The sequence below is a fragment of the Penicillium malachiteum genome, assembly GCF_028827825.1.
Source record: "Penicillium malachiteum strain IBT 17515 chromosome Unknown utg000001l:1.0-8184562.0:1.0-8186909.0, whole genome shotgun sequence".
Taxonomy (NCBI): domain Eukaryota; kingdom Fungi; phylum Ascomycota; class Eurotiomycetes; order Eurotiales; family Aspergillaceae; genus Penicillium; species Penicillium malachiteum.
In genome coordinates this window covers 3,875,677-3,903,212 of record NW_026643094.1, presented here as the reverse complement: position 1 = coordinate 3,903,212, position 27,536 = coordinate 3,875,677, and the positions used below count along the sequence as shown (strand labels likewise).

General features: G+C 48.9%; 10 protein-coding genes across 10 annotated transcripts; 7 read left to right on the top strand and 3 right to left on the bottom strand.

Annotated features, from left to right (window-relative positions):
• Positions 1-306: 306 nt before the first annotated feature.
• N7483_001473 (putative RNAPII degradation factor Def1) lies at positions 307-3,018 on the bottom strand (the record flags this gene model as incomplete). The annotated part of the gene is made up of 4 exons (XM_057084910.1): positions 307-1,204; positions 1,227-1,554; positions 1,577-2,626; positions 2,721-3,018. 4 exons carry the CDS (start codon positions 3,016-3,018, stop codon positions 307-309), a joined length of 2,574 nt encoding a protein of 857 aa, XP_056951059.1.
• A 694-nt stretch (positions 3,019-3,712) lies between these two features.
• On the top strand, positions 3,713-4,972 carry N7483_001472 (uncharacterized protein; the record flags this gene model as incomplete). Its single annotated transcript, XM_057084909.1, has 1 exon — positions 3,713-4,972. One exon carries the CDS (start codon positions 3,713-3,715, stop codon positions 4,970-4,972), a length of 1,260 nt encoding a protein of 419 aa, XP_056951058.1.
• An 839-nt stretch (positions 4,973-5,811) lies between these two features.
• N7483_001471 (uncharacterized protein) lies at positions 5,812-6,643 on the top strand (the record flags this gene model as incomplete). Its single annotated transcript, XM_057084908.1, has 2 exons — positions 5,812-5,857; positions 6,000-6,643. The coding sequence occupies 2 exons, from the start codon at positions 5,812-5,814 to the stop codon at positions 6,641-6,643; spliced, it is 690 nt and encodes a 229-aa protein (XP_056951057.1).
• A 414-nt stretch (positions 6,644-7,057) lies between these two features.
• Positions 7,058-8,516, top strand: lys1 (saccharopine dehydrogenase (NAD+, L-lysine-forming); the record flags this gene model as incomplete). Its single annotated transcript, XM_057084907.1, has 6 exons — positions 7,058-7,115; positions 7,196-7,276; positions 7,342-7,358; positions 7,425-8,037; positions 8,088-8,195; positions 8,266-8,516. 6 exons carry the CDS (start codon positions 7,058-7,060, stop codon positions 8,514-8,516), a joined length of 1,128 nt encoding a protein of 375 aa, XP_056951056.1.
• A 1,166-nt stretch (positions 8,517-9,682) lies between these two features.
• On the top strand, positions 9,683-11,302 carry N7483_001469 (putative ubiquitin C-terminal hydrolase; the record flags this gene model as incomplete). Its single annotated transcript, XM_057084906.1, has 1 exon — positions 9,683-11,302. One exon carries the CDS (start codon positions 9,683-9,685, stop codon positions 11,300-11,302), a length of 1,620 nt encoding a protein of 539 aa, XP_056951055.1.
• Positions 11,303-12,686: 1,384 nt separating this feature from the next.
• N7483_001468 (fructose-bisphosphate aldolase FBA1) lies at positions 12,687-13,935 on the top strand (the record flags this gene model as incomplete). The annotated part of the gene is made up of 3 exons (XM_057084905.1): positions 12,687-12,794; positions 12,902-13,315; positions 13,375-13,935. 3 exons carry the CDS (start codon positions 12,687-12,689, stop codon positions 13,933-13,935), a joined length of 1,083 nt encoding a protein of 360 aa, XP_056951054.1.
• A 1,477-nt stretch (positions 13,936-15,412) lies between these two features.
• Positions 15,413-18,387, top strand: N7483_001467 (putative DUF221 domain protein; the record flags this gene model as incomplete). Its single annotated transcript, XM_057084904.1, has 2 exons — positions 15,413-15,496; positions 15,574-18,387. 2 exons carry the CDS (start codon positions 15,413-15,415, stop codon positions 18,385-18,387), a joined length of 2,898 nt encoding a protein of 965 aa, XP_056951053.1.
• A 633-nt stretch (positions 18,388-19,020) lies between these two features.
• N7483_001466 (ATP-binding cassette transporter) lies at positions 19,021-23,843 on the bottom strand (the record flags this gene model as incomplete). The annotated part of the gene is made up of 12 exons (XM_057084903.1): positions 19,021-19,161; positions 19,297-20,229; positions 20,281-20,958; positions 21,023-21,078; positions 21,135-21,394; positions 21,469-21,734; positions 21,799-22,065; positions 22,161-22,848; positions 22,904-23,107; positions 23,181-23,229; positions 23,300-23,597; positions 23,664-23,843. The coding sequence occupies 12 exons, from the start codon at positions 23,841-23,843 to the stop codon at positions 19,021-19,023; spliced, it is 4,020 nt and encodes a 1,339-aa protein (XP_056951052.1).
• A 456-nt stretch (positions 23,844-24,299) lies between these two features.
• On the top strand, positions 24,300-25,308 carry N7483_001465 (SDR family NAD(P)-dependent oxidoreductase; the record flags this gene model as incomplete). The annotated part of the gene is made up of 3 exons (XM_057084902.1): positions 24,300-24,461; positions 24,519-25,080; positions 25,151-25,308. 3 exons carry the CDS (start codon positions 24,300-24,302, stop codon positions 25,306-25,308), a joined length of 882 nt encoding a protein of 293 aa, XP_056951051.1.
• Positions 25,309-25,430: 122 nt separating this feature from the next.
• Positions 25,431-26,897, bottom strand: N7483_001464 (fungal specific transcription factor domain-containing protein; the record flags this gene model as incomplete). The annotated part of the gene is made up of 1 exon (XM_057084901.1): positions 25,431-26,897. One exon carries the CDS (start codon positions 26,895-26,897, stop codon positions 25,431-25,433), a length of 1,467 nt encoding a protein of 488 aa, XP_056951050.1.
• Between the last annotated feature and the right edge of the window lie 639 nt (positions 26,898-27,536).

Genomic DNA, 27,536 nt, shown 5'->3' with positions numbered 1-27,536 from the left:
AAGGAAAAGAGCAATATGAGAAAGAAATGAGACCAAAAAACCGTAAAACCCAGTTTCCCCCCAAAAAAAGAAAAGCCAACCAAGCTCCCAAAAGAGAGTAGAGATTACACAAATGTTGAAGAAAAAAAGGATGAAAAGGAAAACGTCAGGTTTGTTTTTTGGTTTCCTTATCTGTCACACTGACTCACACAGGATGAAGACAAACAGCAGAAACCCTCATTTTCCCTCGACTCATCCACAAATGCAACGCCATATGTGTATGGCAAGTTAAGAGAGAGTAGAATAAGATATAGTCATTCTCTGTACTTAGTGACCGTAGTTGTTACCCCAGCCACCACGGTTGTTTCCGTAGTAATTACCAAAGCCAGCACCGTAGTTGTTGTAGCCACCGGTCTGCTGCTGCTGCTGCTGCTGCTGAGAAGCACCAGCCTGGTGACCGCTAAGGCCACCGAGACCGCCGTACTGAGGGTTCAGGTGGCCGTAGCCGCCGAATCCCTGCTGACCCTGCTGACCCTGCAGAGGGGGGAGGCCGGTCTGAGTCTGGGCCTGACCAGGTGCGTTGTTGGTGGCAGAGCCAGGACGGTTAGCCTGAGCGAGAGAGGGGCTAGGGCCACCAGCCTTGGGTGCCTCGAAGCCCTTGGTTTCTTCAGTAGTCACAGGAGCCTGCTGAGCGACAGAGGGGTTCTGACCGAAGCCACCAGCCTGGGAACGACCGAAAACATCAGACATGCCGGTAGCACCAAAGGCATTGGCGCCAGTAGCGGTCTGCTGGTTATCAGCTGGCTGAGCGGAGCCAGTGCGGCCACTGTAAACGGAGTCACGTCCGGGAGTGGCTTGGTTGAAGCTGGCAGCAGCGTTGGCAGGAGAGGCAGTGTGGTCATAGTTGAAACCGCCGTGGGGTTGACCGTACATGCCACCCTTGCCAGCATAGGGGCCGTATTGGCTACCGTAGCCATACTGGTTGTTGTGTGGCATACCGTAGTGCTGCTGCTGCTGCTGCTCATCGTAACGACGGGCATCGTCGTACATAGGGCGGCTGCGGCCGTACTGCTGCTGGTTCATTTGGTTCATGTACTGAGCATAGTGGGGGTTGGAGTAGTAGGGGTTGTAACCGTATGCGTAAGCATTCTGACCAGGCATGTGCTGGGCGGCAGCAGGGGTCTGAGTAGCACCGGGAACGGTGGGGTTAGGAGTGTTGTGGCCACTGTTGGTGGCATCGACGGGACCGTAACGGCTGGGGGGCCTGAGTAGTAGGAACCTGGGGAGTAGCCTCAGCACCAGAAACACCAAATCCAGGAGCAGCGCGGGGAGCAGCAGCTACATCCTGAGTCTGGCCATAGGTGCCGTAGTTGTTATAGTAAGGGAAGCGTTGGTCAGCAGCATAGAAGGGAGAGTACTCGCTGCCAGTGGTAGCAGCAGGCTGGGTGGGGGCCTGGTTGGCAAAAGGCTCCTGGATTGGCTGAGGCTGGCTAGCTTGCGGGTTGAAGGGGTCGTAGGGTTTTTGGGTCTCAGAGTAGCGACCAAAGTCGGAGAAAGAAGAGTCGGCAACAGAGGCTTGGGGGGACAGGAGGAAGACCGGGAGCAGGGCGAGCAGCAGTGGTCTCAGAGGCTTGGGTGGAAGGAGGAAGGGAAGCACGAGGAGCAACAGGAGAGTGCTGAGGAGGCTGAGCGCGAGTTTCGGCTTCCTCGCGGTTCTCATCAATGTCCACAGCATCACCGTTGAGTCCCATGCTACCGAACTGCACAGCAGCACGATCGACCGCATGGTTTCCAGGCATGACTACAGCCTGCTGTTGTTCCATCACACGACGCTGGAAACCAGGGGCACGAACGCCCTGCTTGTATGCGCTACCGGGAAGGCTCGCGGGAGGGGCACGAGAAGGAGTGGCGTTCGCAGCAGCAATGGGATCCAGAGCACTGCCAACAGTGCTAGCGGCAGTTGCAGTGGGGGCGGGGGCAGATACATCGGGAATTTGCTCGAGGTTGGTTTCGGTCAAGTCAACCTGAGGAGGCTTGACAGCGGTAGTCGGGATGGCAGGGACGACAGGTTCGGTGGGCTTCGCAACGGGAGTCTTCTGTACTGCTGCGGGCACAGGAACGGGTTCAGGTGCCTGCTGTTCGGGTACAGGTTCGACGGGCTGCTCGGGGGCAGGGACAGGTGCAGATACCGGAGCAGGCGCTGGAGCAGCGGGCTGCGGAGGCTTCTTTTGAGGCGCAGGGGCTGGGGTGTTGAACAAGGAAGCCCATCCTGTCTTTGTACCCTCAGGAATCACATTAGACTTAGTTTCCACCTGTACGGCAGCAGGTTCGCTGGCAGCATCTTCTCCAACAGTAGATGTAACAGCCTCAGCCGGTGTAGCAGCTACAGCCGCAGCAGTCGCCGCGGGAACAGACTCTGCGGCACTAACGACACGGGTTCCGTTTGTGTGGGCACCTGCTCGGCCACCACGACCGCCACGACCCCGATCTCCACGGGCACGACCACGGCCCTCAAATCCACCACGACCACGGGCTCCGCGGACGGGAGCTGCATTCGACTCGGCTGCGGTGCTCTGAACCTCCTTGGGCTTAGGGCGACTGCGGTCTGTGGTCTTCTTCTTGACCTCTCCCCACTGTGAGACGTTGCCTATAGATGTCGATTAATACAGCCTGGCCTTTGAATAAAGAAAGAAAAGACTCGGAAATTGCGTAGAGAATTCTTTGCGATTCAAAACACGTACCTTCAGTGATGCGCTCAATTGCTTCCTCAAGTTGACCATTGGAATCTTCGAGTGCGAAGACCAAGTCCTCATCCTTCCAGTCGGGGAACAACTCCCGGAGAAGAGGAAGAGTGTCAGAGTACTTCTGCTTCATCTGTCCAATTTCACCTTCATCAAAAGAAGGAATGTCTGAGCTTTCGGTATTATCGGCATTGGATCTGCTGTTTCCACCACGGCCACCTCTGTTGCTGTAACCACCACGTCCACCACGGGCGGAGGGTCTGCCTCGAGCAGAGGATCGGCTTTGAACGTCGGACATTGTGTCAAGATTATGTGTGGGATGAAAGAAGTGGAATTGGGAAGGAGGTCACGATGAGCGTCGCAAGGGTCTCAGATTTGATGAAAAGGATCTCCAGAGGAAAAGTGAATGATGCACCCTCACGCAAGAGGTAGAGCACCAAAATAACGACCACAGGCACAGGGGCCAGATAGAAATCCAGAGACACAAGCAAAGAAAGGAAAAGAGAAGAAAGGCGAGTTGGTATGAGAAGGGGTGGAGGAGTGTGAATGGGGAAGGCAAAAGCTAAGTTCGGATGTGTTGCTCCCAGTCACAGCTGGGTCTTGGCACTGGCCTGGCTTTTTAGCGAGTGGCGCCCATTGGGTGTATGGCCTTGAAATATGAATATTGATATTTAGATGTAGGTATTAATATGTAAAGAATTTGATATTAGATGAATTGAATATTATTAGATAATAGATCAATTTCTTAAGATTCATTTCATCATCTTTTTTTTTAATATCTTTCCAACCTATAACCACCTAACATCTCATTCATCTCTTCATTAGTCCCCATTGCACCACTTCCTGGTCTGCTCGTCATCCACTCCCGTCCAATCTGCACCCTTCACCGCCCACCCCTCGCGGCGATCTTCCCCTACTCAAGTTCTCAAGGGGGGAATCTCTCCACTACTACTCTATCAGGTCTCTGTTTTGGGACTCACCGCAATCCCATCATGAAGGGAACCTCTATTTTCCAATTCAAATCTTGGCCTAAGATTCATCAACCATTACCTCGATCCCCTCGAGAGTCTCAACAACTGCTTAATGCCCTCACATCCTCATTTCGTCGTCAGCTGGACCGAGCGTACCCGGTTTCCAACCCATCCAACAATGAAGGCGATCGACAACCCTTGAATACCGATTCCTCACTTCATGCAACTGAACAACACTTGCATAATATCCTCGACAATCCTCTCTTTAGAATCGTACCTCCTAAGACCGCCTCTTCAGACCATCATGTTGGAAAAGGTATTGACGAACAAAAGCGCTTGGCCGAGGAGCCAATGTTAGTCTTTGATGAACTAGCAGCCTCAGGCTCGATCACCCTGTCCACAATCACCAACTGTTTGAAATCTCAACTTTTGTTAGTCCGGTCTAGTGGTGAAAGAGGCGTCAGAGATGCAATGATGACATCTCGTGCTGCTTCTCGAATTGTAGAATGGTTTTGGGCTTCAGATGGTGCTTCTCGGCAAATGATGTTACACTCAAGAGCCACAACTCCCTCCTTAACCAAGTTCATGGTTGCAGAGGGTCTTCAGGACACAGTTTTGGAGTGGCTCAAAATGCTTACAAGTCTTGATCTGGGAGGTTATAATGGTCGAATCACAGAGACAGTGGCCCAACAAAGCTTCAGTCAAATTCTCGTCGATTTTATGGATGCTGAAATCCGATATGGAGGCGGGCTTGCTTCTGCTATGAAATATTACTTGCGAATCTACCACGCCTACTCGATTTCTCAGCCACAACTCAGCTTGCCTAGAAAATCATTGTTCCTGGCTGCTGGAGCCAATCTTAGCCGAGTGGCTATGGAGGCGAAGCCGTTGACTGAACTGGTTTCAGTCTACGCATACGATGAATACCGAGAGATAATTTCTGTTTTATCATCCCCTCGTTCGTTATTGTTCGCTAGCGTGTCTCTCTGCCATCCCGAGAAACCCGATCCAAAACCCTTCATGCGCTTCGTGGGAAATCTTTCCATCAACAAAGTTCATGCTTGGAATGATGCCCGGCGGGAAGCACTACTTCGCATCGCTTGTGATGCTCTTCATCTTCTGATTGACCAGAAGCAGATTCGAGATGCCACTATTCTCGCTCGCCAGGTTCAGCAATTGCTTCCAGAGAAGACAGCGGATACTACTGAAGGGTCCAGTCTTCGTTCTGCGTCAAGAGAAGAGGAGGATATTTTCACTCGCCTGGAGTTGAGTTTGACTTGACGTGTTGGTAATAAACCTTAAGCGACATCTACAACTACAGTCGGAAACTCCGCTACGATAATCACGATGAGTTTCGCAAGATTTTAGAACTTGGTGTACAGAGTGCAGACGGCTGCAGAAGAACACCAACAATTCCATCCAAGATATGCCAGGAATAAACGGATTCTCTTGGGGGATCGCTCACTTACACTCATTTTGTGTGGGCTTTCAACACTGGGTAATAAGCCTTGGACGGAGAGGGGCTCTGCTAATTCGCCCCTCTGAGTGGCAAGCAGAGTTCATCATTTCCCGGAGCACTTCAGTGCGAAGATGACGGGGCTCAGTTGTGTACTCCGCAGTTGGGACTCCACACCCGCTGCGCCATACGGAGAAGGATCTCCGAGATCTGCTTGGCGGATTTTACCCAGAACAGGTACCAGGTACATATTTGGGACAGGAGGAACAAATTCTGGAAGGTATACAAATAATTACTTATCCTCCCGGGATGTGACGGGAGTGAAAGCTGAAGCATGTGCATAGAAAAGAGTTGTGCGGGTAGAAAAGACTGGGCCATTGACTCCAGTTGTGTGACGGCAGTCCCAGCATGGGGTCGCAGGGGGCGAATCAGTCCAGTCGCATTGCAAGGAAATCGGGTTAGCGTCTCCAGCTACTCTTAGTAAACGTCACCGCGCAACCTCAATCTCCCACCTTCAACTTCAATCGACTTCTTTCCTGTCTTATTCTTCTCCCGTAGTCCATATTCATCCTCTTAATTGCAGTCGCCTTACTCTTGCGATCATATTCTTTGTGAACTTCACCTCTCCCAGGCACGTGCTCACCTCTGACATCATTGATCCACCATGGCCAGCGAAGGTGCCCCCGAGCAGAATGTTCCTACCAGCGCATGTGAGTGACATTAAAGGAATGGAGTGTTCTTTCGAACGAATTGATTCTTCTGAAGACATGATCATCCGTTTGGAGAGACCAGCGTTCCCTTACTCGTCAGGTTGGTTGTACCATCTCTTAGTATGTGCTGACTAATAGGCAGCAGCTCCCAGTGAGCCTCCACAGGGAGCTCAGAGCATCCTGGATCCAAGCCAGACAGATCACGAATCGGTTGCCGTTGAAAAAGCTCGAGCAGCTGCACATGTGGATTACCCCGAGGCCCCTCGACCTCAACCGCCAAATGCACCCTCTACAGAACCCGACTTCGGTGGCGCGGTTGCCTCCTCAGAGCCCCAAGCTCCACTAGCTGCCCAAGTGGAGGAAGCCAAGGCCAAGGAAGAACCGACCAAGGAAGAACCTACCAAGGAAGAAACAAAGAATAAAGAACCTCGAACTGGTGAGAAGCGTGATCTTGATTCGACTGCCAACCCAGCTCCAGCTCCAGCCCCAGCTCCAGCTGCAACTTCAGCCATCACCGATGACAAGGATCACCCTGTTCCTGACAGGACAGAAGAACCCGAGTTAAAGAAACAAAAATTAGAAGCCAACCCGGAATCTTCTCTGGAGAACAAGGAAGACAAGCATCCCAATGCCACTGCTCCCGCTACAGCTCCAGTTGACAATTCCAACGGAGATTCCAAGAAAGCAGGTCGTCCCAAGAAAGACAAAGTGAAAGACGCCTTTAAGAAGATAATCCCAACTGATGGACCTGGCAGTCGCACTCGTAGCCGGACCAAGGGTGATTAAGGTTCTTCACGCAGTTTAAAATGTATCTGTATGGTTCTTTGAAGCTATACTTGTGATACTGCTGCAAACTTTCCTGGTATCAAGTTTATGGTATCAACGAAAGCACCATGACGGATATTGTTACAAAAGATGAGTCCAATGCTACATAGGTACTCAAATATGATCATCGAACCATTCAACCCATTTCCTTGTAGATCTTCTAACTAAATAAGCCTCAATGCCCTAAGTACCCGATTCGGGAACGCGCCCGCCGAAAATCGGGCTGACTCACTGCTCCGGGGACGGAGAAACCCACCCCGCTATCAGTGTGTCATCGCCATAGTAATTGACTATTTTATTTCGAATTCTATTTCAATTGTTCCTTCTTTTTTACTTCTTTCAAGTTTATATCATCTCAATTCCTCATAATACGATATGTCTCTGAAGATCTGGCTGCGTGCTGAGACCAAGCCCGCTGAGGCGCGGTCTGCTTGTGAGTCTCCCCCTCATTACTCTACGGTCGTTATAGGCGTCTAGAGGGGGGGGCGATTGTTTGCTCACAGCTTCTATTAGTGACCCCTACTACTTGCAAGGCATTGATTGATGCTGGTTACGATGTGACCGTTGAGCGCTCTACTCAGCGCATTTTCGATGGTGTGTTCTACGCTCTGGTTGTTTGAAAATAAATATGACTCAATTGAGACTAATCCCCGCCATAGATGAGGAATTCGCCAAGGTTCGCTCTCCCAATCCCTCCTTCGCCTCATAATACAGATTCTAAATTCAGCCAATGGCTATATAGATTGGTGCGCCTCTCGTTGAGGAGGGTTCCTGGGTGAAGGATGCTCCCAAGGACGCCGTTGTTCTGGGTCTTAAGGAACTGCCCGAGGACGACTTCCCCTTGGAGCACGTCCACGTCACTTTCGCCCACTGCTACAAGCACCAGGGTGGCTGGGAGAGTGTTCTCAGCCGCTGGCCCCGTGGTAAGGGTCTCCTGCTGGATCTGGAGTTCCTTACCGATGAGGTTGGCCGTCGTGTTGCTGCTTTTGGTTTCTCTGCTGGTTACGCTGGTTCCGCATTGGCTGTCAAGAACTGGGCTTGGCAATTGGCTCACCCCAACGGCGAGTCTCTTCCTGGTGAGGTTCCCTATGCCAACCAGGACCTTTTGATTGAGTCAGTTAAGGAGAGCGTCGAGGCTGGTAAGAAGATTGCGGGCAAGTATCCTACCATTCTCGTCATTGGCGCTCTTGGCCGTTGCGGCAAGGGTGCCGTTCAGCTGGCCAAGGATGTCGGTATTCCCCAGTCCAACATTATTGAGTGGGATATGGCCGAGACCAAGAAGGGTGGTCCCTTCGAGGAGATCGTCACCAGTGACATCTTCATCAACTGCATTTACCTGAGCGCCAAGATTCCTGGTAAGTCATGAAAGTCCTCCTCTTCTCCGATACCGGCTAACGAAATCCAGCTTTCGTCAACGTTGAGTCCCTTTCTACACCCAAGCGTAACCTCTCCGTTATCTGCGACGTCAGCGCCGACACCACCAACCCCTTCAACCCAGTTCCCGTTTACGACAGTAAGTAGCCCCAGGCGTTCCTTTGTGCCATATGTACTATTCTCTTGAACCCAAACTGACGCCTGAATAGTCACCACTACATTCGACAAGCCCACTGTTCCTGTGACCCTGCCTGCTGGCAACCAGGGTCCCGTCTTGAGCGTTATCAGCATTGACCACTTGCCCTCCCTCCTTCCCCGTGAGAGCTCTGAGCAATTCAGCCAGGCTCTCATGCCCAGCCTTCTGCAGCTTAAGGACCGACAGACTGCCCGTGTATGGAAGCAAGCCGAGGATTTGTTCAACGAGAAGGTTGCTACTCTGCCTGAGTCATTTCGCGCTTAAGCGGAATGCTTCCTGTGAAATGAAAGTTATGACAAAGTGAAATATGGATAGAATTCAGGCGTGGGATCGATGGAGATATTATAAAAGTCATTACACTAGTACTGCCCATAGTTGGAATTTCGGGACATTTTCTTCTACCTCTCTCTCCGATATGCTTGTAGCTTCTGAGACCTAATCAAGAGTAGATATCAGCGAGAACAGATTATTGAAGACGATGTGTAGTGATGGTGGCATAATAAGTGCCTATCAAAAACTTGAATGATATGATAGCTGTCTGGCGCTTATGGCCATAAGCTGCACATGTGGTCAGGACTTGAATGAATTCCCCAACGGCTGGCATCGAGCTTGATCATTTCTTAGAAAACATCCGATTCATCGTTTGGAGATAACTCCATAGCTCGTTAGGTCCGTTTTATCCCGCTTCATCTGATATCTACCAGCTCACTCGATGCTTTTATAGAACTATTAAACCTTTTTCTCCTCTTCTCCGCAACACTCTTCTCCCCGAACCCCGATCTCTTTAAAGAAGACCTCAACGGCCCAACCACGGTTTAATCCACCTTATCACATCTAGTGCGGGGGGGCTAATATCTAGTGGATATCCGAGAGATCCGTCGCGGGCTTAGCCAAGCAGATTCGCCCGATGGGGATGACGATTGGGCATGGCGGAAAGGAATTCTCCAGGAAGATTCGGCTGCAATGCTACCGGAGTCCAATGAACGCCTACGAAAGACCTCGCAATTACTATATACTCCGGTCGGAGTTACCCCCTTTTTGATTAGGGCACTTGGACACCTGGGATGAATACTACACATAAGCAGGTAATTCTCCCACCTGGGCATTTGAAGCCCCCCATGTTCTCCGCATGAACCCTTTGGTCCACTCCCGCTCCCCTCTTCCCCGGTCTTTGCCCGCAAAATTCTTTACTCTAGTCTTGTTTCCCCAGTTCCCCATGCATACGACATTGCATCTTCGATTCAGTTTCTAATCTCTCTTCTCTGACCATCTGCATCCTCCTTAAAGTCCCGAATACTATCATACTCACTCTAGAACCTCGTTAGACTCGACGATGGGGTGCGTGAGACTGCCAAGCTGATTCGCCTCATTTCCTACCCTACGCCCCAATCTTACACCAAGTCCTCCCTTACATAACCTCATAAGCCTTGATGCAAGACAAGCCCACTACGGTCGCCGCATACGCGGCCGGAGCCTCGCTCGCAGCCGTTGCTCTATTCTACGTATTCGGTCCCAACTACACGATAGACGGAGACGAGTCCAATGGCTCAAACCGCAAGAAAAGCATCGTCGGCTTGTCCAACCTAGCCAATGACTGCTTCATCAACTCGGTTCTTCAGGCGCTAGCTGGTCTGGGTAACCTTCGCGTCTATCTCATCCGAGAGCTGCACCGACGCGAGCTAGATGGCCCGGAGATCTACCACGCGGTCCCGACTGACGATAACTCGTCGCGCGGAGCAAAGGAAGACAAGGTGCGGGAATTACAACAAGGATTGATCACTAAGGCATTGAAGGACATGCTAGATCGATTGAATGAACGACCCATCTACAAAAAGACTATTTCCGCACGGGACTTCATTGGGGCTCTCGAGTTCGCGTTCCGGACGCGCATTAGTCGCAATCAGCAGGACGCGCAGGAGTTCCTGCAGATTGTGCTGGAGCGACTCTGCGATGAATACCATGCAGGGGTACGCGCAAGAACCCGCGCTTTGGGCCCTATTGATTTGTCCGACCGGCTAGGTGCGACAGGATCCGAGTCTCAAAGTACCGTACCCGAGGGCCCGGCCGAGGTGGAAGTACGAATTGATGATGGGACACCAAATGGTCTTCCCGCTATCATTGATAATAAACTAAAGGAAATTGATAATGAGTCGGGATTTCCGTTTGAGGGAAAGCTGGAGTCTCAGATCGAGTGCCAATTCTGTCACTACCAGTACAAACCTAACCAGACAGCATTTGTCAATCTTACACTACAAGTGCCGCAAAAGAGTTCGACCACGCTCAACTCCTGCTTTGATGGCCTACTTAAAACCGAGTACATTGAAGACTTCCGCTGCGATCGTTGCCGCCTTCAGCATGCGATCGACCTGAAGACTCAGGAGAGAGCTCGGACCCGTTCGCAGAGCGACTTGGAACGTCTGGACCACGAGATCTCCCGTATCCAGGAGGCATTGAAAAATGATCCAGAGACTGAACTGGAAGGTATTACGCTTCCACCATCAGATCTTGCGCCAAAGCGACGAATTGCCCGTCATATGCGTATTGTCGCATTTCCCAAGGTCATAGCCATTCATCTATCCCGATCGATCTTTGATCGTAGCAGCTCTAGCAAGAATGCCGCCAAGGTCTCATTCCCTGAACGACTTCCCTTGGGAGGAATTTTGAATCAGACCTGGTTTAAACTACTGGCAATTGTTTGCCATAAGGGCAGTCACCATAGCGGTCACTACGAGTCCTTCCGTCGCAACCACCTCTATGCTCCTTTTTCTACTCCAGAAGCATTCAGCTCATATGCGCAGAGTCGTGTGGCCAGTGAGAATCCTTCTGAAGCTCCCAGCCCTCGACTAAGTCCTTTGAGTCCCGACGATGTTGTCAGTGGTTCTAGCCTTTCATCTGCGACCTCATCTACCTCTCTATCCGGTACATCCCAGTTTGCGACACAACTTTCTCCTTCAGTGCCACGCCCTGGTACATCCAATTCTCGTCGTTCCTTCCAAAGTACATTCTCTCGCTCCCAGACCCCCCCAACCAAACAATTCGGACACCACTAGTCCGACGATAGATACAGGCCGGACAAGCATGTCGTCTATTCCAAGATCTTCTCGAACTATCCCGCGATCCTCGGTGGAGAATTCCACGGGGATCAGTTCACGACTTCGTCGTCGTCGCAAGCCAAATGATCGATGGTGGCGAATTTCGGATGAAAAGATCAAAGAATGCAAAACTGGCGATGTGCTGGGCATGCAGAAGGAGGTGTACCTCTTGTTCTACGAGATGGAGCGCCCCGAAGTCCCAGACCGGCGTTGGACAGCCATAGATGGCATCGTGCATGACTTTTGCGTCTGTGTGTTTATTTTTCCCCTTGCTTTTTTTTCTGTTCCTTTTTGGTTTTTATCTTTCTCTCACCTCGTACTTCTTACCCTCAACTGGTGGTGTGTATAGAAGAACCAGTGCCGTATATACCTTCCCTCTGTTCATAACCAAGCTTGGAATAGAAAATAGAAATTCTTACTCCGTCATTCGGGGTTCCCATTCAATTCTCTCATGTTCTTCAAGTTCAAGAACTGATGTCACAGGTGTCCACACCGATCAGGGATATGAAGATCCACTCCTGTTAACCGGATTACACACCGGGATAACGCAGTGGAACTGCAGGTAACCGGATTGAGAGATGGAGATGAGTTGATTGTTGTGATTGTCAGTGTTGGGTAGTAATTCCAGGATAGATCTACTCTATATGTACTCTGAGTCCTCAATTCCTCTCTATACTATCACTAGCCGATCCCGAGTCTGGACCAAGTCCGGATAATCAAGGCGAAGTCGGAATGAGATTGAATTCCTCGGTTCCCCGCTAGACGAACAATTTACGGAGTCAACGGGATCATTTTACAGCCGAGCTTTGAGTTCTAGGTAGATGATAGTAATAACCTTGGGGGGAATATTATATTTTAGTTTGTATATGGAATATAGCTTCTGTCAGATACTCTTATGAGATATTTCATTTTTCTCTAACTACTATAATAATTCACAAGCTTGTACATAGCTACAGAATCCGGTCTTTCTCATCCCCGCGACCGGGTGGGGGGATGTTATACAAGGCCGGTAAATCCTCGCGGAGAGATCCGGAGGAAGAACATGAACATGAAGGTATTAAAAAGACTATATATAGTAGTAATTCCTCAATTATCTCATACCTACTCATCCTGACCTCAGTTCCATATTGTAAGTATCCATAAACCCATTAAAACCAGGTCCACCTTTCGGTGAGTGTCAATGACGATGCTTGCCCCTCCAACTCAATTTTGCCCCTCATTTAACATTTGCCCGCTTTCGTCCTTCGGTAAAGCTCTTTGCTTAATACAAACTCAACTGACTTCCCCTTCTTCCTCTTTAGTTCTTTACAATCTTTGTACATTCTTCTAAACATCATTCATCATGGGTATCACTGAGAATCTGTCCCGCAAGACCGGTGTCATCGTCGGTGACGATGTCCTCCGTCTCTTCGAGTACGCCCAGGCTAACAACTTCGCCGTCCCTGCCATTGTATGTTTTCTTTACCTTTGGAAACTTGAGAATTTGAGAAATTTCCCCAATCTCAATGATCAATATTGAAAACAATGGAGAAAACACATACTAACCCCACTCTTTAGAACGTCACCTCTTCCTCCACCGTTGTCGCCTCCCTCGAGGCTGCCCGTGACCAGAAGTCTCCTATCATCCTGCAGATGTCCCAGGGTGGTGCCGCTTACTTCGCCGGTAAGGGTGTTAGCAACGAGGGCCAGGCTGCCTCCATTGCTGGTGCCATCGCTGGTGCCCACTACATCCGTAGCATTGCCCCCGCCTACGGTATCCCCGTTGTTCTGCACACCGACCACTGCGCCAAGAAGCTCCTGCCTTGGCTCGATGGTATGCTCGATGCCGATGAGGCTTACTACAAGCTTCACGGCGAGCCCCTCTTCTCCAGCCACATGATTGATCTGTCCGAGGAGGAGGTCGAGTACAACATTAACACCACCGCTGCTTACCTTAAGCGCGCTGCCCCCATGAAGCAGTGGCTCGAGATGGTAAGATCCCACCACCTAATTCATTTCATCTTAATATATCTTTCTAACATACTCTATAGGAGATCGGTATCACCGGTGGTGAGGAGGATGGTGTCAACAACGAGGATGTTGACAACAACTCTCTCTACACCCAGCCCGAGGACATCCTCGCCATCCACAACGCTCTGAAGCCTATCAGCCCTTACTTCTCGATTGCCGCTGGTTTCGGCAACGTCCACGGTGTCTACAAGCCCGGTAACGTTAAGCTGCACCCTGAGCTGCTCTCCAAGCACCAGGCCTACGTTAAGGAGCAGACCAAGTCCACCAAGGACAAGCCCGTTTTCTTCGTCTTCCACGGTGGCTCTGGTTCCTCCAAGGCCGAGTACAAGGAGGCCATCAGCTACGGTGTCGTCAAGGTCAACGTCGACACTGACATGCAGTACGCCTACCTGTCCGGTGTCCGGGACTTCGTCCAGTCCAAGAAGGACTACCTCCAGACCATGGTCGGTAACCCCGACGGTGAGGACAAGCCCAACAAGAAGTACTTCGACCCCCGTGTCTGGGTTCGTGAGGGTGAGAAGACCATGTCCAAGCGTACCCAGGTCGCTCTTGAGGACTTCAACACTTCCAACCAGCTGTAAATCAGCGTTGAGTAGTGTTTTATGTTCCTTAGGGATCTTATGATTTCTTCCTTTTCCATTTTTCTTTTTATTCCCTCTTGTTCTTTACCCTATGATGAAAAATTTTGGGCCGCGCCTGGGGATGTTGGCGTACCGGTTGTATGTAGCGAGATGTCATGCGACACGTAATTGAAGACATTGCGGCCATGTGACCGCTTGGAAATTATGATCTGGAGTTTCATGTAGTGCAATACGTAGGACATTTGTATAAGTGGTAGTACTCATGCATCCGAATTCGGAGTAAAGGTAACACAACTATGATATTTCTCTCTAATCGGCGCCTTTCTTTCGGGTGCATATATTGATTGGACTACAGAACGTGTCAAAATAGGACCTTGCTATGCTCGCCTATAGTGATTTAATTATAGTTAACTAGTTGCGGCATGATTTTCAGGCCTCATATCTATAGTATTCATCATATAACCCACCTTGGCATTTGGTTTTTAACGCTTTTGGTGGGAGCATGACCTATTTTGCAGTGTGATGTCCCGTCACCAGACTCGCAAAAGGCCCGAGATGATGTGACTGGCGTTGTTGTTTTGTTATGATTATTCTAAGGTACATAACCTTGGAATGTATAGCCCTGGAGTTTTAGAGACCTGTCGTGTGTAATTTTGTTTCATAGTATTGATCCATGGATGTTGGTTGGGAACTAAATGTACTCCCACAGTCCCACTGTTGATGGTTGAGTGCCTGGTATATGAGGCAGGAGTTATTGAGGCAGAAAGGCATCAAGGCAACAAGGCGTAAAGGCACCAAGGCATCAAGGCCACAAGGCCACCTACTGCGCTTACAATGAAATTTCAGTGGCACCAAGTCAGGTACTGTGTCAGCGTTACCTTGGAACTCAGACTGATCAATGTTCCAAATGTTCCAGACTGCTACACTGAATGGATGATTGGATCGCCACGAGGCGCAGTCCCCAGTTCTACCAATAGTATCCATCTTCATGGGTCTTTGTATGGAGCGACGTGTCGGAGACGCCACCAGGGGACTCGGACGGGGGTTTTGTTGACGCAAGGAATCCACTATGATTACGGAGTACTCCGTACGAAGTGGAAAAGTGGAATGATTAGGATCGCGTATGCACGTATGTCCCATAATGACACAGTATGTACTCGGTTACATAGATTGATTTCTCTTTCCTCGTCAAGAGGGGGATGATTAGACGGAAAAGATCAGCGCTGATCTTATTGCTAAGAATAAAGCTGTAAATCCAGACCTTGCCGTATGTAATCCTTTGATTCTCCACTTTTCTTCATTCTTGTACATGTCTCACTTGATCAACTTTTTCTCTCTTTCTGTTCCCTTGCACATGGACCCTTAATCTATTCTTGGTTCTCCAGTTCTCCATGTCTACTTGTCATTCGTTTCCCCCGTGATTTCAATATTCGCTCGTTTCCTTTTACCTGGATTCGAGGAGTTTTTTTTGGTGAAGATGGATCGCAGTCAGAGCTTGCAGCTCCGCGACGACTCAACGGATCAGTTTCTCAAGCTCATTTCGAATCCGTTCCAATCGGAGGTATGTTGATCACGGCTATGGCTTCTGCAGCCTCAAAAATATGGCCAGAATGATCTTATACTAACAATCTCACCTAGTTCACCACTAGCTCCATTTGGGCTTCGCTGGCCTATTCCATTGGTTTCTCCATCGTCCTCGCTCTCCTCTTCTCCCTCTTCCGACCTCGTCACTCGCTCGTTTATGCTCCCAAGGTCAAGCATGCCGACTCCAAACATGCCCCGCCGCCGGTGGGCAAGGGCTTCTTTTCCTGGGTGAAACCTGTCATTAAAACCCGGGAGGAACAATTGATAGAAACTGTGGGCCTGGATGCTGCCATCTTCTTGCGATTCAGCAAGATGTGTCGCAATATCTTCATCCTCGTTGGCATTATTGGTTGTCTCGTCATGATTCCGGTCAATCTGTTTGAGAGCAAGGGTAATGCCACTGCCTCGGATTTGTCCACGTTGTATAGGATGACCCCGCTGTACATCCAGACAGCGCCTCCCATTTGGAGCCAGGTCGCATGTGCATGGGCATTCGATATAATTATTGCATACTTTCTTTGGAGGAATTACCGCGCTGTCCGAGCCTTGCGCCGAAAGTACTTTGAAAGTTCGGATTATCAGCGTAGTCTGCATGCGCGAACTCTCATGGTCACCGACATTCCGTCAGCAGACCGCTCTGATGAAGGTATCTTGCGACTCACGGATAAGGTCAACCCCACCGCTGCTTTGCCTCGCGCTGCAATTGGCCGAAACGTGAGGGATCTCCCGAGCATCATTAAAGAGCATGAAGATGCTGTACGAGAGCTAGAGTCTATTCTCGCCAAATATCTGAAACGCCCTGATCACTTGCCTGCGAAACGACCCCGTATCCGCCCACCCCGCAGTCAGCGCGACAAACACCCCGATGGTAAAGTTGACGCCATTGACTACTTGACGGTGCGCATTCGGGTCCTGGAGGAACAGATTAAGCACGGCAGAGCATCTATCGACCGACGTGATGCGAAGCCATATGGTTTTGCTAGCTGGGAGAATATCGCGCATGCACATGCAGTCGCTTGGACAGCTCGCAAGAAACACCCCAAAGGCACTACGATTAGACTTGCGCCTCGACCTAGCGATCTTATCTGGGAAAATCTGCCACTTTCCAAAGCCTCCCGCAAATGGAAGCGATTCGTAAACTTCATCTGGGTTACTCTGCTGACCCTGATATGGATTGTTCCTAACGGTTTGATCGCGGTTTTCCTGTCCAATTTGAACAATTTGGGTCTGGTGTGGCCGGCTTTCGAGACTCAGCTCGAGGCCAACCCAAAGGTTTGGGCTGCTGTGCAGGGTATTTTGTCCCCTGCTGTAACCTCAATCGTTTACCTTGTGCTTCCCATCCTTTTCCGACGTCTCTCGATCCAAAGCGGTAGCAAGACGAAGACTTCTCGCGACCGAAAGGTCATGGGTCAGTTGTATGCATTCTTCGTATTTAACAATCTGATTGTTTTCTCGCTCTTCTCAGCCGCTTGGACCTTCGTATCGACTGTCATTGAAGATACCGATAACAACGAAAACGCCTGGAAGGCTATCCTTGAAAGTCAATTCTACAGCAAAATGATCAGCGCATTGTGCAACGTGTCTCCATTCTGGGTAACCTACCTCCTACAACGCAATCTCGGCGCAACTATCGACCTTGTTCAGTTGATCAGCTTGGTCAAAGTTTGGTTCTCCAAGTCATTCCTCTCGCCTACACCTCGTCAAACGATTGAGTGGACTGCGCCCCCTCCTTTCGACTATGCCAGTCAATACAATTACTTCCTGTTCTACTCCACTGTTGCGATGTGCTTTGCCACATTGCAGCCAGTCGTGCTACCCGTCACCGCCCTTTACTTCGGCGTGGATGCCATTCTCAAGAAGTACCTCCTCATGTACGTCTTTATCACCAAGAACGAATCCGCAGGTGCATATTGGCGTGTAGTCTTTGATCGCATGATCTTCGGTACAATGCTTGCCAATGTCATTGTTGCTCTAGTTGCTATCGACAAGGGAACCTGGACCATGGTGTTTTGCGTCGTTCCACTCCCTTTTCTCCTTTTGGGCTTCAAGTTCTATTGTTATCGAACCTTCGATCCAGACTGCGAGTACTACAACCGCGCCAACCTGAACGATGCCGAAGCCATCGATATCTCCAAATCTAGCAAAAAGGCCGGAGACCGTCTGAACTCCAAGTTTGGTCACCCAGCCCTGTACAAACTACTCATGACTCCTATGGTACACGCCCGCGCTGCCGAGGCACTAAAGCAGATCTACCAAGGTCGTCTCGATGGCGGCGAAATGGCAGGCGAGTACTCCGATATCGCCATGAAGCCAATGATGTCCACTCAACCCGGCAAGGCCAACGACCCATCCGCACCATTCGAGGTCGTTCCAGAAAACCACCTGGATTTCTCGTACTACAAGAACCGCCCAGACTTCCGCGACGAGTTTGGTGGAGGAATCTACGGTCGTCCGGAGGATCTGATGACCGAGCGCTCACAAACACCGCGCAGCCATCTGGGCGGCGAATGGTCACCCAGCTCATCGCGTGCTTCCTCTCCCGCACCCTCATTACCATCTATTTCTGGTCTCAAAGTCAACGATGGATACGAGCCTGGTGAGAATGCGGGACTCATTCACCCGGCTTTCCGTGTTCCACTTTCGCGGGGCGATAGTGGTAACGGCACTGGAGGCGGATTCTATCAGCAATCCAACGAGAGTGAAACGAGACTGCTTAGTAGTGCGCAAACACCCGGGCAGGTTGATTCTAATCCGCTTGATCGATGGCGTACGGGAGGTACTGGATATGGTCCTGTTGAGCAGCAAGAACATGAGGAAGAAAATCCATACAACTATACCTCTTATGACGCCTATCGGCACCAGCGATAATTGATCTCGTTCATACCCTTTTCTTTCCATATCTCACATCATCCTCTTTTTTCAATTTTTGGCGGCTTATCTGTGCATACATATTTCCACTCATTATGGTGCGGTTTTGGCGAACATTCCCTTTTGCTTTAGATGGCGCTGAGGCTGTCTTGCATACGAGACCACGATTTCTCTGTTTTTATTCTTTTTCATAATTCCCTCGGGGTTGTATTTGATGTTTGAATAATGCTGTATCAAACGATATCCGGAAATACTTACTTGAACTGTACCTACTATACAATATTGAATCACATACTTCCACCATCCCTTTGAATTCGTTTTGCTCTTCTAGTAAATGGTACTACCTTTAACAAGTTTGACATGGACTCATTCTCACAACTAGCTTCTATCTCAAGAACAACTTTGGATTTTGAGATAGAAATAGTGGGTTTGACTGACTACGAGATAATTGAGACCGTGGCCAAATCCAACACCTCCGTCCTTTGTTTTCTTTTTTCTTCGACGGTCTATCTGGTGAATGTCATATGCACTATGTACACAATACATTGTGTCTTTTCTTTTTGTCTCACTGCTCCGAGTGCTATCATCTTCTAACATGAATTATTCAACTTGAGCTGATATAATAAATGTTTATCACGCCGTATGCTTCCGCCATTTGAAAATGAAGATCAAATACGTCGCCACAACAGCCATCGTGTAATTGAACAGGATGAACCCAATGAATATTCCCACATTGTGACCTCTTTGAGAATAGCTGAAATCGTATTGTTTGACCTAAACGGATTTTTCGTTGTTAGCGAGGTGTGAAATCAACGGGCAAGTTTCGACTCGGAAATAAATAACCAAACTTGAAGAAGGGTACAACAATAAATAAGACTTCCAAGGTCGGGAGGGGAGAAATTAACTTACATATTCATCACCATTGGCGTAGCTGCAATATTCGCACTGTCCTGTCGCGCTGTCATCTACCAAATAACCTGTCGAATTGGACTGACTGAAGAACGCGGCAGCGTAGGAGCCACACGTCTCCGACAACGGGGCGTTGAATACGCTCAGCTCAGAAATTTGGCATGTAATATCCAACGCATGCATTGCATTGGTACCAATCCCTTCGATGAAATAGTACAGTGGGGAAATATTGTAGAACCAGCGCCAACCACGAGGAGTCAGGGGCGGCGGCGAGAGAGGGCCATTGAAAGTGTTGACTACCAGCCACACAAAGCCGGTAGCAACCTGTGCCGCCAGGGTAGTCGGGAATATGGCAGCTGTAAGCTGGGCCAGACTGGCGACGAAAAGCGAGTACAACTCGTACATGAGGAACGCGTAGCCCGCTCTTGTTGAGATGATGAAATATCCCACCATGTAGTACCACAACAGCCAGTAGATCAGGCCTCCGAGTAAGGTATATGGGATCTCCACTAGAAACGCACTGATAGTAAACACGCTCCAATGATACACGCGGGACTCGTTCTCTCGGGCTAGGAATTGATCCCGTAGGATGATGAACCTGGGCTCGATCTGGAGACTGAGAACAGGGCCGGTGATGACACCAACGAAGATAGAGAACATCCGACCACGGGAGTCTGTCAGGTCGTTGGAAAGTTGTAGGAAGGTCAATCCGTTCATTAAGCCCATCCATATATTTAGCTGGATTTTTCCGAGCACGTAATCTGAGTTACGCCAGTAATTGGTAAACGCACGTTGAGTGACTACTCGAAGCTGCTCGAGATATGAGGCAGCATAAGCTCGATCGGATCCTGCAGAGGCTACAGCGTCTTTCTCCTTGAGTAGATGTTGGATTTGCTTTTTCATGGCTTCAAACTCAGGCGAGTCTTGCCATATCTATCAAAAAGACATAAGAATTGAACATAAGCAATGGCGGAGAGAACGAACCTGAAACCAATCTTCACGAGGGTCGGCGCTGACGTCTAAAAAGTAGTCAGCAGGATTTTCGGTATCAGTACAGCGGCGTGTATAGCGAGCGAAGTAATCGATAATTGTCTTGCACTGCTGACCAAGAGGGCCAAAGTACATCGTCTTCCCTCCAGGAATCAAAAGTAGCAGAGAATCAAACAGTTCAATCATCTGAGAAGAAGGCTGGTGAATTGTACACAGAATCGTTTGTCCGGCATGTGACAATTTACGCATAAGCTGGACAATTGAAAGCGCGGAATTGCCATCTAAGCCAGAAGTAGGCTCATCAAGGAACAGAAGAATGTCCGGCTTGGCCGCCAGCTCAACTCCGATACTGACACGCTTGCGCCTCTCCAAATCTAGTCCGGCGCCTGGGACACCGATGATAGCATCAGCGATATCTTTCAATTCCAATAGCCCAATGACCATCTCAACATGTGCCATCTTCTCCTCGAGAGAGATATTTGCTGGGCGACGGAGTCTCGCACTCAGCTGGAGGGCTTCTCGCACAGTTGATGAATCGAGATGGATATCATTTTGGTGGACGAAGCTAGTCTGGCGACCCATTGATGCTGGGAGTGGACCCCCATCGAGGTAAAGTCCTCCAGACAACACTCCAATTTGAAGCTTCTGTGCGAGAGTGTCAAGAAGGGTCGTCTAAAATGCGTAAAAGTCAGCTGCAATACTCCTGTTTGAAAAAGAGACAAGCTATATAGTCTACCTTTCCCGCACCAGACATACCCATCAACGCAGTCATTGAGCCCGGCTGAAGCCACCCTGTGTCGACTCATCAGAGGGAATCATTCATAATAATATTATTCAAACGACTTTACCTGATACATTATCAAGCAAGCGCTTTTCATTGCCCAGATCAAGGGTTAGGTCCTGCCATGCAAAGACATGATTATTAGGCTTGAAGTAGTTGGCGGGCAATTCACTATCCGACGCCTTCTCAAATATGTCAACCTCGTTCGTCACTGTCGGCTTTTCAATATCTGTTAGAGCAGGAGCTGATGTATTTGACCACGGAAGCGTTTTATAAAAGATAGTCGACATGTGTACCGCTGCGTGACGGAATCTTTCCATTCCGATTCTGTTGGATGCATCATTTTGATTACGTTAGTGATTTGAATAAAACTTTAGGGAATAAAGAGAAACAAAACATACGTGACCAAAACTGAGAAGAAGATGAAGACCGCGGCATTGATACCGACATTCCGCCATTTATGGATAGCATGGAAGCCGTATTCAGCCACAAGATAGAGCTTTCCGGAAAGCTCTAGGCTACCAGGCAAGGACCCCGACACTGCGCATGTCTGATAGCTGGTATCATTGTATGATAGTCCCACAGGCACGGTATCCTTGGTACTGCATTGATAAGTGCTGCCTCCAATCTCATTCAGGGCAATTGACTCGAATATATAGTACATTGGCTAATATAAGGTGAGGTCATTAGATTTTAGTAATTATGAAATTTTTTTCGATCAAAAGACTTACATCGAGGTAGCGAACCCATCCCAGCCAAACCTTCATGCCAGGTGGTGTGATGTAGAAGCCAGTGTAAATGATAAGAAGGTTGAGAAGAAGACCCACAGGCAGGATGGCCCGAGTGATGGAAGTTGTAAAGACTGCAATAGCTCGAAACATCACAGAAAGTGCCATCAAGCCCATATAAAGAGAGACAAGCCATGTGAAGAAATGGCCAGCGGTCCGCTGAAAGTCAATCATCCAGTAAATCGGTAGAGAGTATAAGATAAAAATCAGCTTCCAAGGGATATCAGCAAAAATTTGCCCAAGCGCGTATGCCCCGGTCGGTAAAATCGGAGGGCCTTTTGTTTCAACAAAATCGGGCGTTGAACGAACGTATTTCCAAACTCAGCAGATGCCTGTAGACCCATAATGAGCACACAGAAGAATAAGGCCGAGCAAAGTGTGTACAGCCCTTCACTAACGGCGGTCTGGTTTCGAAATAGAGTACCAAGAAGAAGAGCTTGCACAATAGTTCCTGCGGCTTCGGCAATCCAAGCAGCTCTGTCAGTCATAAAAATGCGATAGTGACGGATAGTGCACTCGTAGACTTGACGATAAAAAGGCAGAGCATATCCAGAGCGTTTGATGTTCAATGATGTGGGTTGCGGCGCCTTGGCTTCTCCGACTGCTCTCTGATGGAAGCTACTCTCCCAGAACCGAATATCAAAATCAGCTGGTTGGAGAGGTACAGGTCGTTGAATATCCTTCCGGGAGATTCGACCGTCCGGAGCTCCTGACATGGACGCAAGGAAGTCCGATATGGAAGTCCGCGAGGAGCAGTGGAATCCAAGCGATTCAAAGTACTCTTTAGCAGACGCAGCCGGGCCATAGTATGCTACATGTCCCTCGTTTAAGACCAATATCTTATCAAACAGTGAAACAGCAAGGTCGCTGGCCTGATAGAGGGACATTGCGGTCTTCGACCCACTGCGCGTCGTATACTTGCGAAGAACAGCGAGGAAACGGATTGCGGTGGAGGAATCCAAACCCCGCGTAGGGTTATCAAAGCAAAACAGACTATAGGACCGTCAAACCAGCCCAATCGATAATTGAGACCTAGGGACAAACCAACCTTGCACGGGTACAAAAGGCCTCGGCGAGAGATACTCGGCGACGCTGTCCACCACTGACGCCGCGAATGTGATCACTCCCAATACGTACACCGGCCACATGGTCGAGACCCATAAGTTGCAGCACAGTTTGCAAGTCTTGCTCAACGATGGATGCTCGATCTGCCAGTGGTTGCGAAGTACTTTGCCGGGCATTTATAGCAAAGCTATATTATATGTGAGTAGCGCTCTTTAGTTGGAAATTCAAGAGCATAAAATGGCGTGAAAGCGTAGACATACCGCAATGTGGTACCTACCGACAAGCTTGGGAAGTGAACATCATTTTCTCCTATGTGAAACGGCCTCAAAATTAGCATGTTAAGAATATTAGGAATGAAAGAGAGGATGTGACACCATACCAACAAAAGCAATCTGATCGGGTTTGTTCGTTTTCGCAGCCGCTGCATCGAGCGATCCATACAAGACTTTTCCATCCATTGCAAGGTACTCTTCACGCATGTTGGCTAGGGCTTTAAGGAAAGTTGTACAACCACTTCCAGGTCGCCCAACAACCATTAGCATCTCCCCCTGGCGAATCGAGCCAGTGATTTTATGCAACAAGACTCGAGAGGAAGCAGGCTTGCTTGACCAGCTAGCTGGATTAGCAAGCTGTAAAAGTCGACGACATGCCCTAGGGACATTGTCAATAAGTTGATGCTATATGGAAATGCGAATCAGTCAGTGATCTAGCGCAACAGAATGTTCAGGAAAAAGCGAACGAACCCCAACGCCTGCTCCTATGACAGACAAATCCTCAAAAATAACATCTCCACAATTCTCTGATATGCCAGTCTGGCGAGCTAGAAAGTCGTCTACCAATCTATCAATTTCCTCGTCTTCATGGTGAGCCTTATCAGTCATGTCCTGATTTTGGAGCTCTATCGGTTTCGTTGAATCACTCATAGCTGCTGGAGTTAAGACAGATATTGAGAGAGGGAATCACCAAGACTTTTTCAAGCGTGTTGAATCAATATATACGATTAATATTCTTCATTATCTCTGTCCTTCAAGTTTGCTCTATTTACCGAAATGATGGCGATATATTACCCAAAGGGGTAATAGTTACTCCTTTGGGCCAAGTAGGTTAACTATGTGGAGTGCGGACCACGCTTATGCTTACAATCTACTAGTATCATCTATTAACTTCAGCTTTTGAATTATCAACAGTGGAGCGAGTGGAGAAATTCAATTTGAATAACAAGATTTATAATAATTGGATAATTCAAATGTTGGACTGAGAGATTAGCGGATTGGAACCTATAAGTACTACCAGTAACTAAGTAGTAAACTTGAAATTTGACCTTTCAAAGATTTCACTTTCATTCAATCATATTCTACCATCCATTCGATCCCTATACGATGTCTGACTGTCCCATTGACCCTGATCAATTCACCCGAGAGGGTTCGATCACAAAAACCTACTACCGAGATGTGTATTCCGCCATTGAGCCATCCAAGCCGGAATTTTCCCAAGCGGACAAAGTGACAATTATCACAGGCGCAGGAAATGGAATTGGCAGAGTCAGTACATAACTTTGTCACATATTGAATTTCAACTCTAACAATAATCTATTTTAGGCAATCGCACGAAGCCACGCCCAATCAGGCGTGAAGGGACTAGTTCTCATCACCTTAACCAAATCCTCCTCAGAGGAAACCAAGAAGATCATCCAAGCAGAGTTCGCTTCAATCGAGATCCTCGCACTCTCCACCGATATCGCAGATGAGAAGGCCGTAGCTCGCAGCTTCGATGCCATCAAAGAAAAGTTCGGAACAGCCCACACTTTAGTTAACAACGCTGGAGTTTTTGCACCTGGCGCTGCTATTGCAGAATCCGACTCAGCCGTTTGGTGGAGCGATTTTGAGACCAACGTACGGGGTACATGCCATGTCACCGCGGCCTTCTTGCGCTTGGCCGCCCAATCACCAGAGGTTAAGCGCACGGTGGTTAATATGATTAGTTCAATTGCGTTGACGCCCCCGACGCTGAGCAGTTACTTCATTAGCAAGCTGAGTGTGGCTAAGTTTACTGAATTTGTCGCTGCTGAAAACCCTCACGTCTCGGCCTATAGTCTGTCGCCGGGTATTGTCTTGACGAGCATGACGCTGGATTCATTCAAACCATTTGCCAAAGATACTGGTATGTCACAGCTTGTCGCATATGCTTGGGAGGGCTTTCCTTTGCTAACTTTTTGATTTACCTCTCATAGCGGAATTGACTGGAGCAGTGACGGTATATCTGGCGGCTAAGCGGCCTGGGTATTTGAATGGCCGCCACCTATCCGCCAATTGGGATATGGAAGAGTTGGAAACTCGCCAATCTGATTTTGCTTCCTCGGATAAGTTGAAGGTCGGACAATTTGTTTGAAAAGCCTCAGCACCAGGCAGGTGGATATGATATAGGTGTGCTATGAAATTCTTATGCGACAGAGTTATATGAATGAAATGAAAGACTTGATAAAGCACGCAGGCTCAAAGAACATATTGTCGTTAAATAGGGACGTAGCTTATATCTAGAGAAATCTCAGGGAGATCGACCAACATATCATTTATTTCATGGCAATAACCCGACCAAGCCTTGAGGTCAAGCGTGTCCGCCCAGGACATTAAATCATCAGTTCCAGGAGTAGGCAAGAAAGAACCGGAAGATTGCTCAGGGTCCACTTGATCCCAACTTTCCGCGACTTGCTCGCGGGCAGGAGAATGGGCACGCGGATGTGATTCAGAAGCTTGTGTGTTGAGTACCTCCATGAGAGCATCGACTCGGCCTAGAAGGTAACGGGCCAGATGAGCTGCCCGAGACGCAATGGGATTTGAAGTCTTTGCTGTGTCAAAAATCTGAAAGGATAGCTCGACATGTTGTCGAGCGATAGGAACCCAATAACACAAAGGATAGGCCAATAGAAAGCCGACAAGGGTCAGGAGTGCATTCCAGACGTATTGATAGACATCGGAGCATCCATAAAGAGCATCGTGGTTGAGCATACGCCGGTGAATAATCTCCGTAACTTTCAGAGCGTGTCGAAGAGCTGTTGTTGCATGGATATCGGCCCCTGGGCTGCGTTGAGGTACTAGGCCATGGCTGGGAAACTGTATGAATGGGCGATGAAACCAAATAACAAGGTCATGAAATTGGAGTTCAAGAAGGGTTTGTTGCAAAGTGAGATTGGGCGATTGATTATACATCCATATATCGTCATGAAGGTTTAATCCTACCCCAGCTGCGTGCGTCTGTGGTTGATTGGGGCTACCCACAAGCACCAAGTTCTTGAATGGCTCCACCTTCACAATACGATCTTTCCATTCAAACAAGCGACTGATTTCATGGGTCAGATACTCGGCAGACAATTCGACTTGTGGGGTGGAATCGTTCACATTAATTGTGTCATGGATATTTGCCAAGGACTCGGCAACTTTTTTGCCAACCACTGTTAACGTGATGGTGGCTACATAAAACCCCAGCTCCGAAAATGCCGGGTCAGTGGATGGATCATCATTTGGCAAGTCAATGGTAGTGTCTCTTAGAGAGACAACCATGGGTTTACCCAGGTATCTCGAGCAGCGAAAATCGAGGTGAACTAATGTCCACCATACACGACTACGGACCTTGGCTTCTGTTGCAGGAACTTGAGGTGCCGGTGGTTTCTGCAGGTCGAGCGACTGCGCGAGTCGAATTGCCGCTCCGGTGATGTTATATGCGGCTAGGACCTCTCCAGAGTTGAGCAAAAACAAGGCCATAAGAATATGGCGTTGGATGTCGGACAGAGCTGGTTCCGCATATAGGAGGTAATGACTGTTTGCCGCCAAGGCTTTCTGGAAGTACGAAGCAAACAAAGTCACGAGGGAGCTCTGCTGTCTGTTGGAAGAAGATTCTTGCGCCTCATTCAGTCCCGTACTGACGCTCAGGAAACGATGATGTAGTCCTGCATGGTAAATTGATTGCAAGCAATACGCCATCAGAGCGTTTCGTAAAGGCTCCTGTTTTCGGTCTTTTTCAAGATCTAGTACATCTGTTTGAGTCACAATTGGGGCTAAAAAAAAAATAACGAGCCCAAAAGATCTCCAGGAGCCTCTTTTCGAGTTCTTGCAGGTTGAACGGGCTCGACTGGGAAATTCTCTGCTCTGCATCTTGAATCAAGTCTGGAGTTGAATATGAGGTCCCAGGAGTGAGTAATTCACTAGAATCTGGAGATGCTTGTGCTGAAATCTGGGACACTACAGAGCAAAATGCATTGATCCGTGATATAAAGCCAGTTAGACAGTCCGGATGGCGGGCGGGGACCGAAGCTGGGTCCCTTGGTGAATCGACCGGTGCGGACGAGGTCACTGAATCTGACTGTGGGGTTGCAGTGCAGATTGGGACAGATGGCCGGATATTCCGGGGTCTATCGGAGCGAGCAGGCGATAAGATATGCGAGGGCTTAGGTTTGACACACTTGACTTTGTTCGTTGTACACTGCGAACACGGTAACATGCCATCGCAGCGAACGCGATGCTCGCGACAGAAATCGCATGCCCGTCGCACTTTTCTTCGCTTAGCCAGAGGTTTTGACCCCTCAGGAGTAAAATTATAGAACATGGCGAAGGTGGGACGTA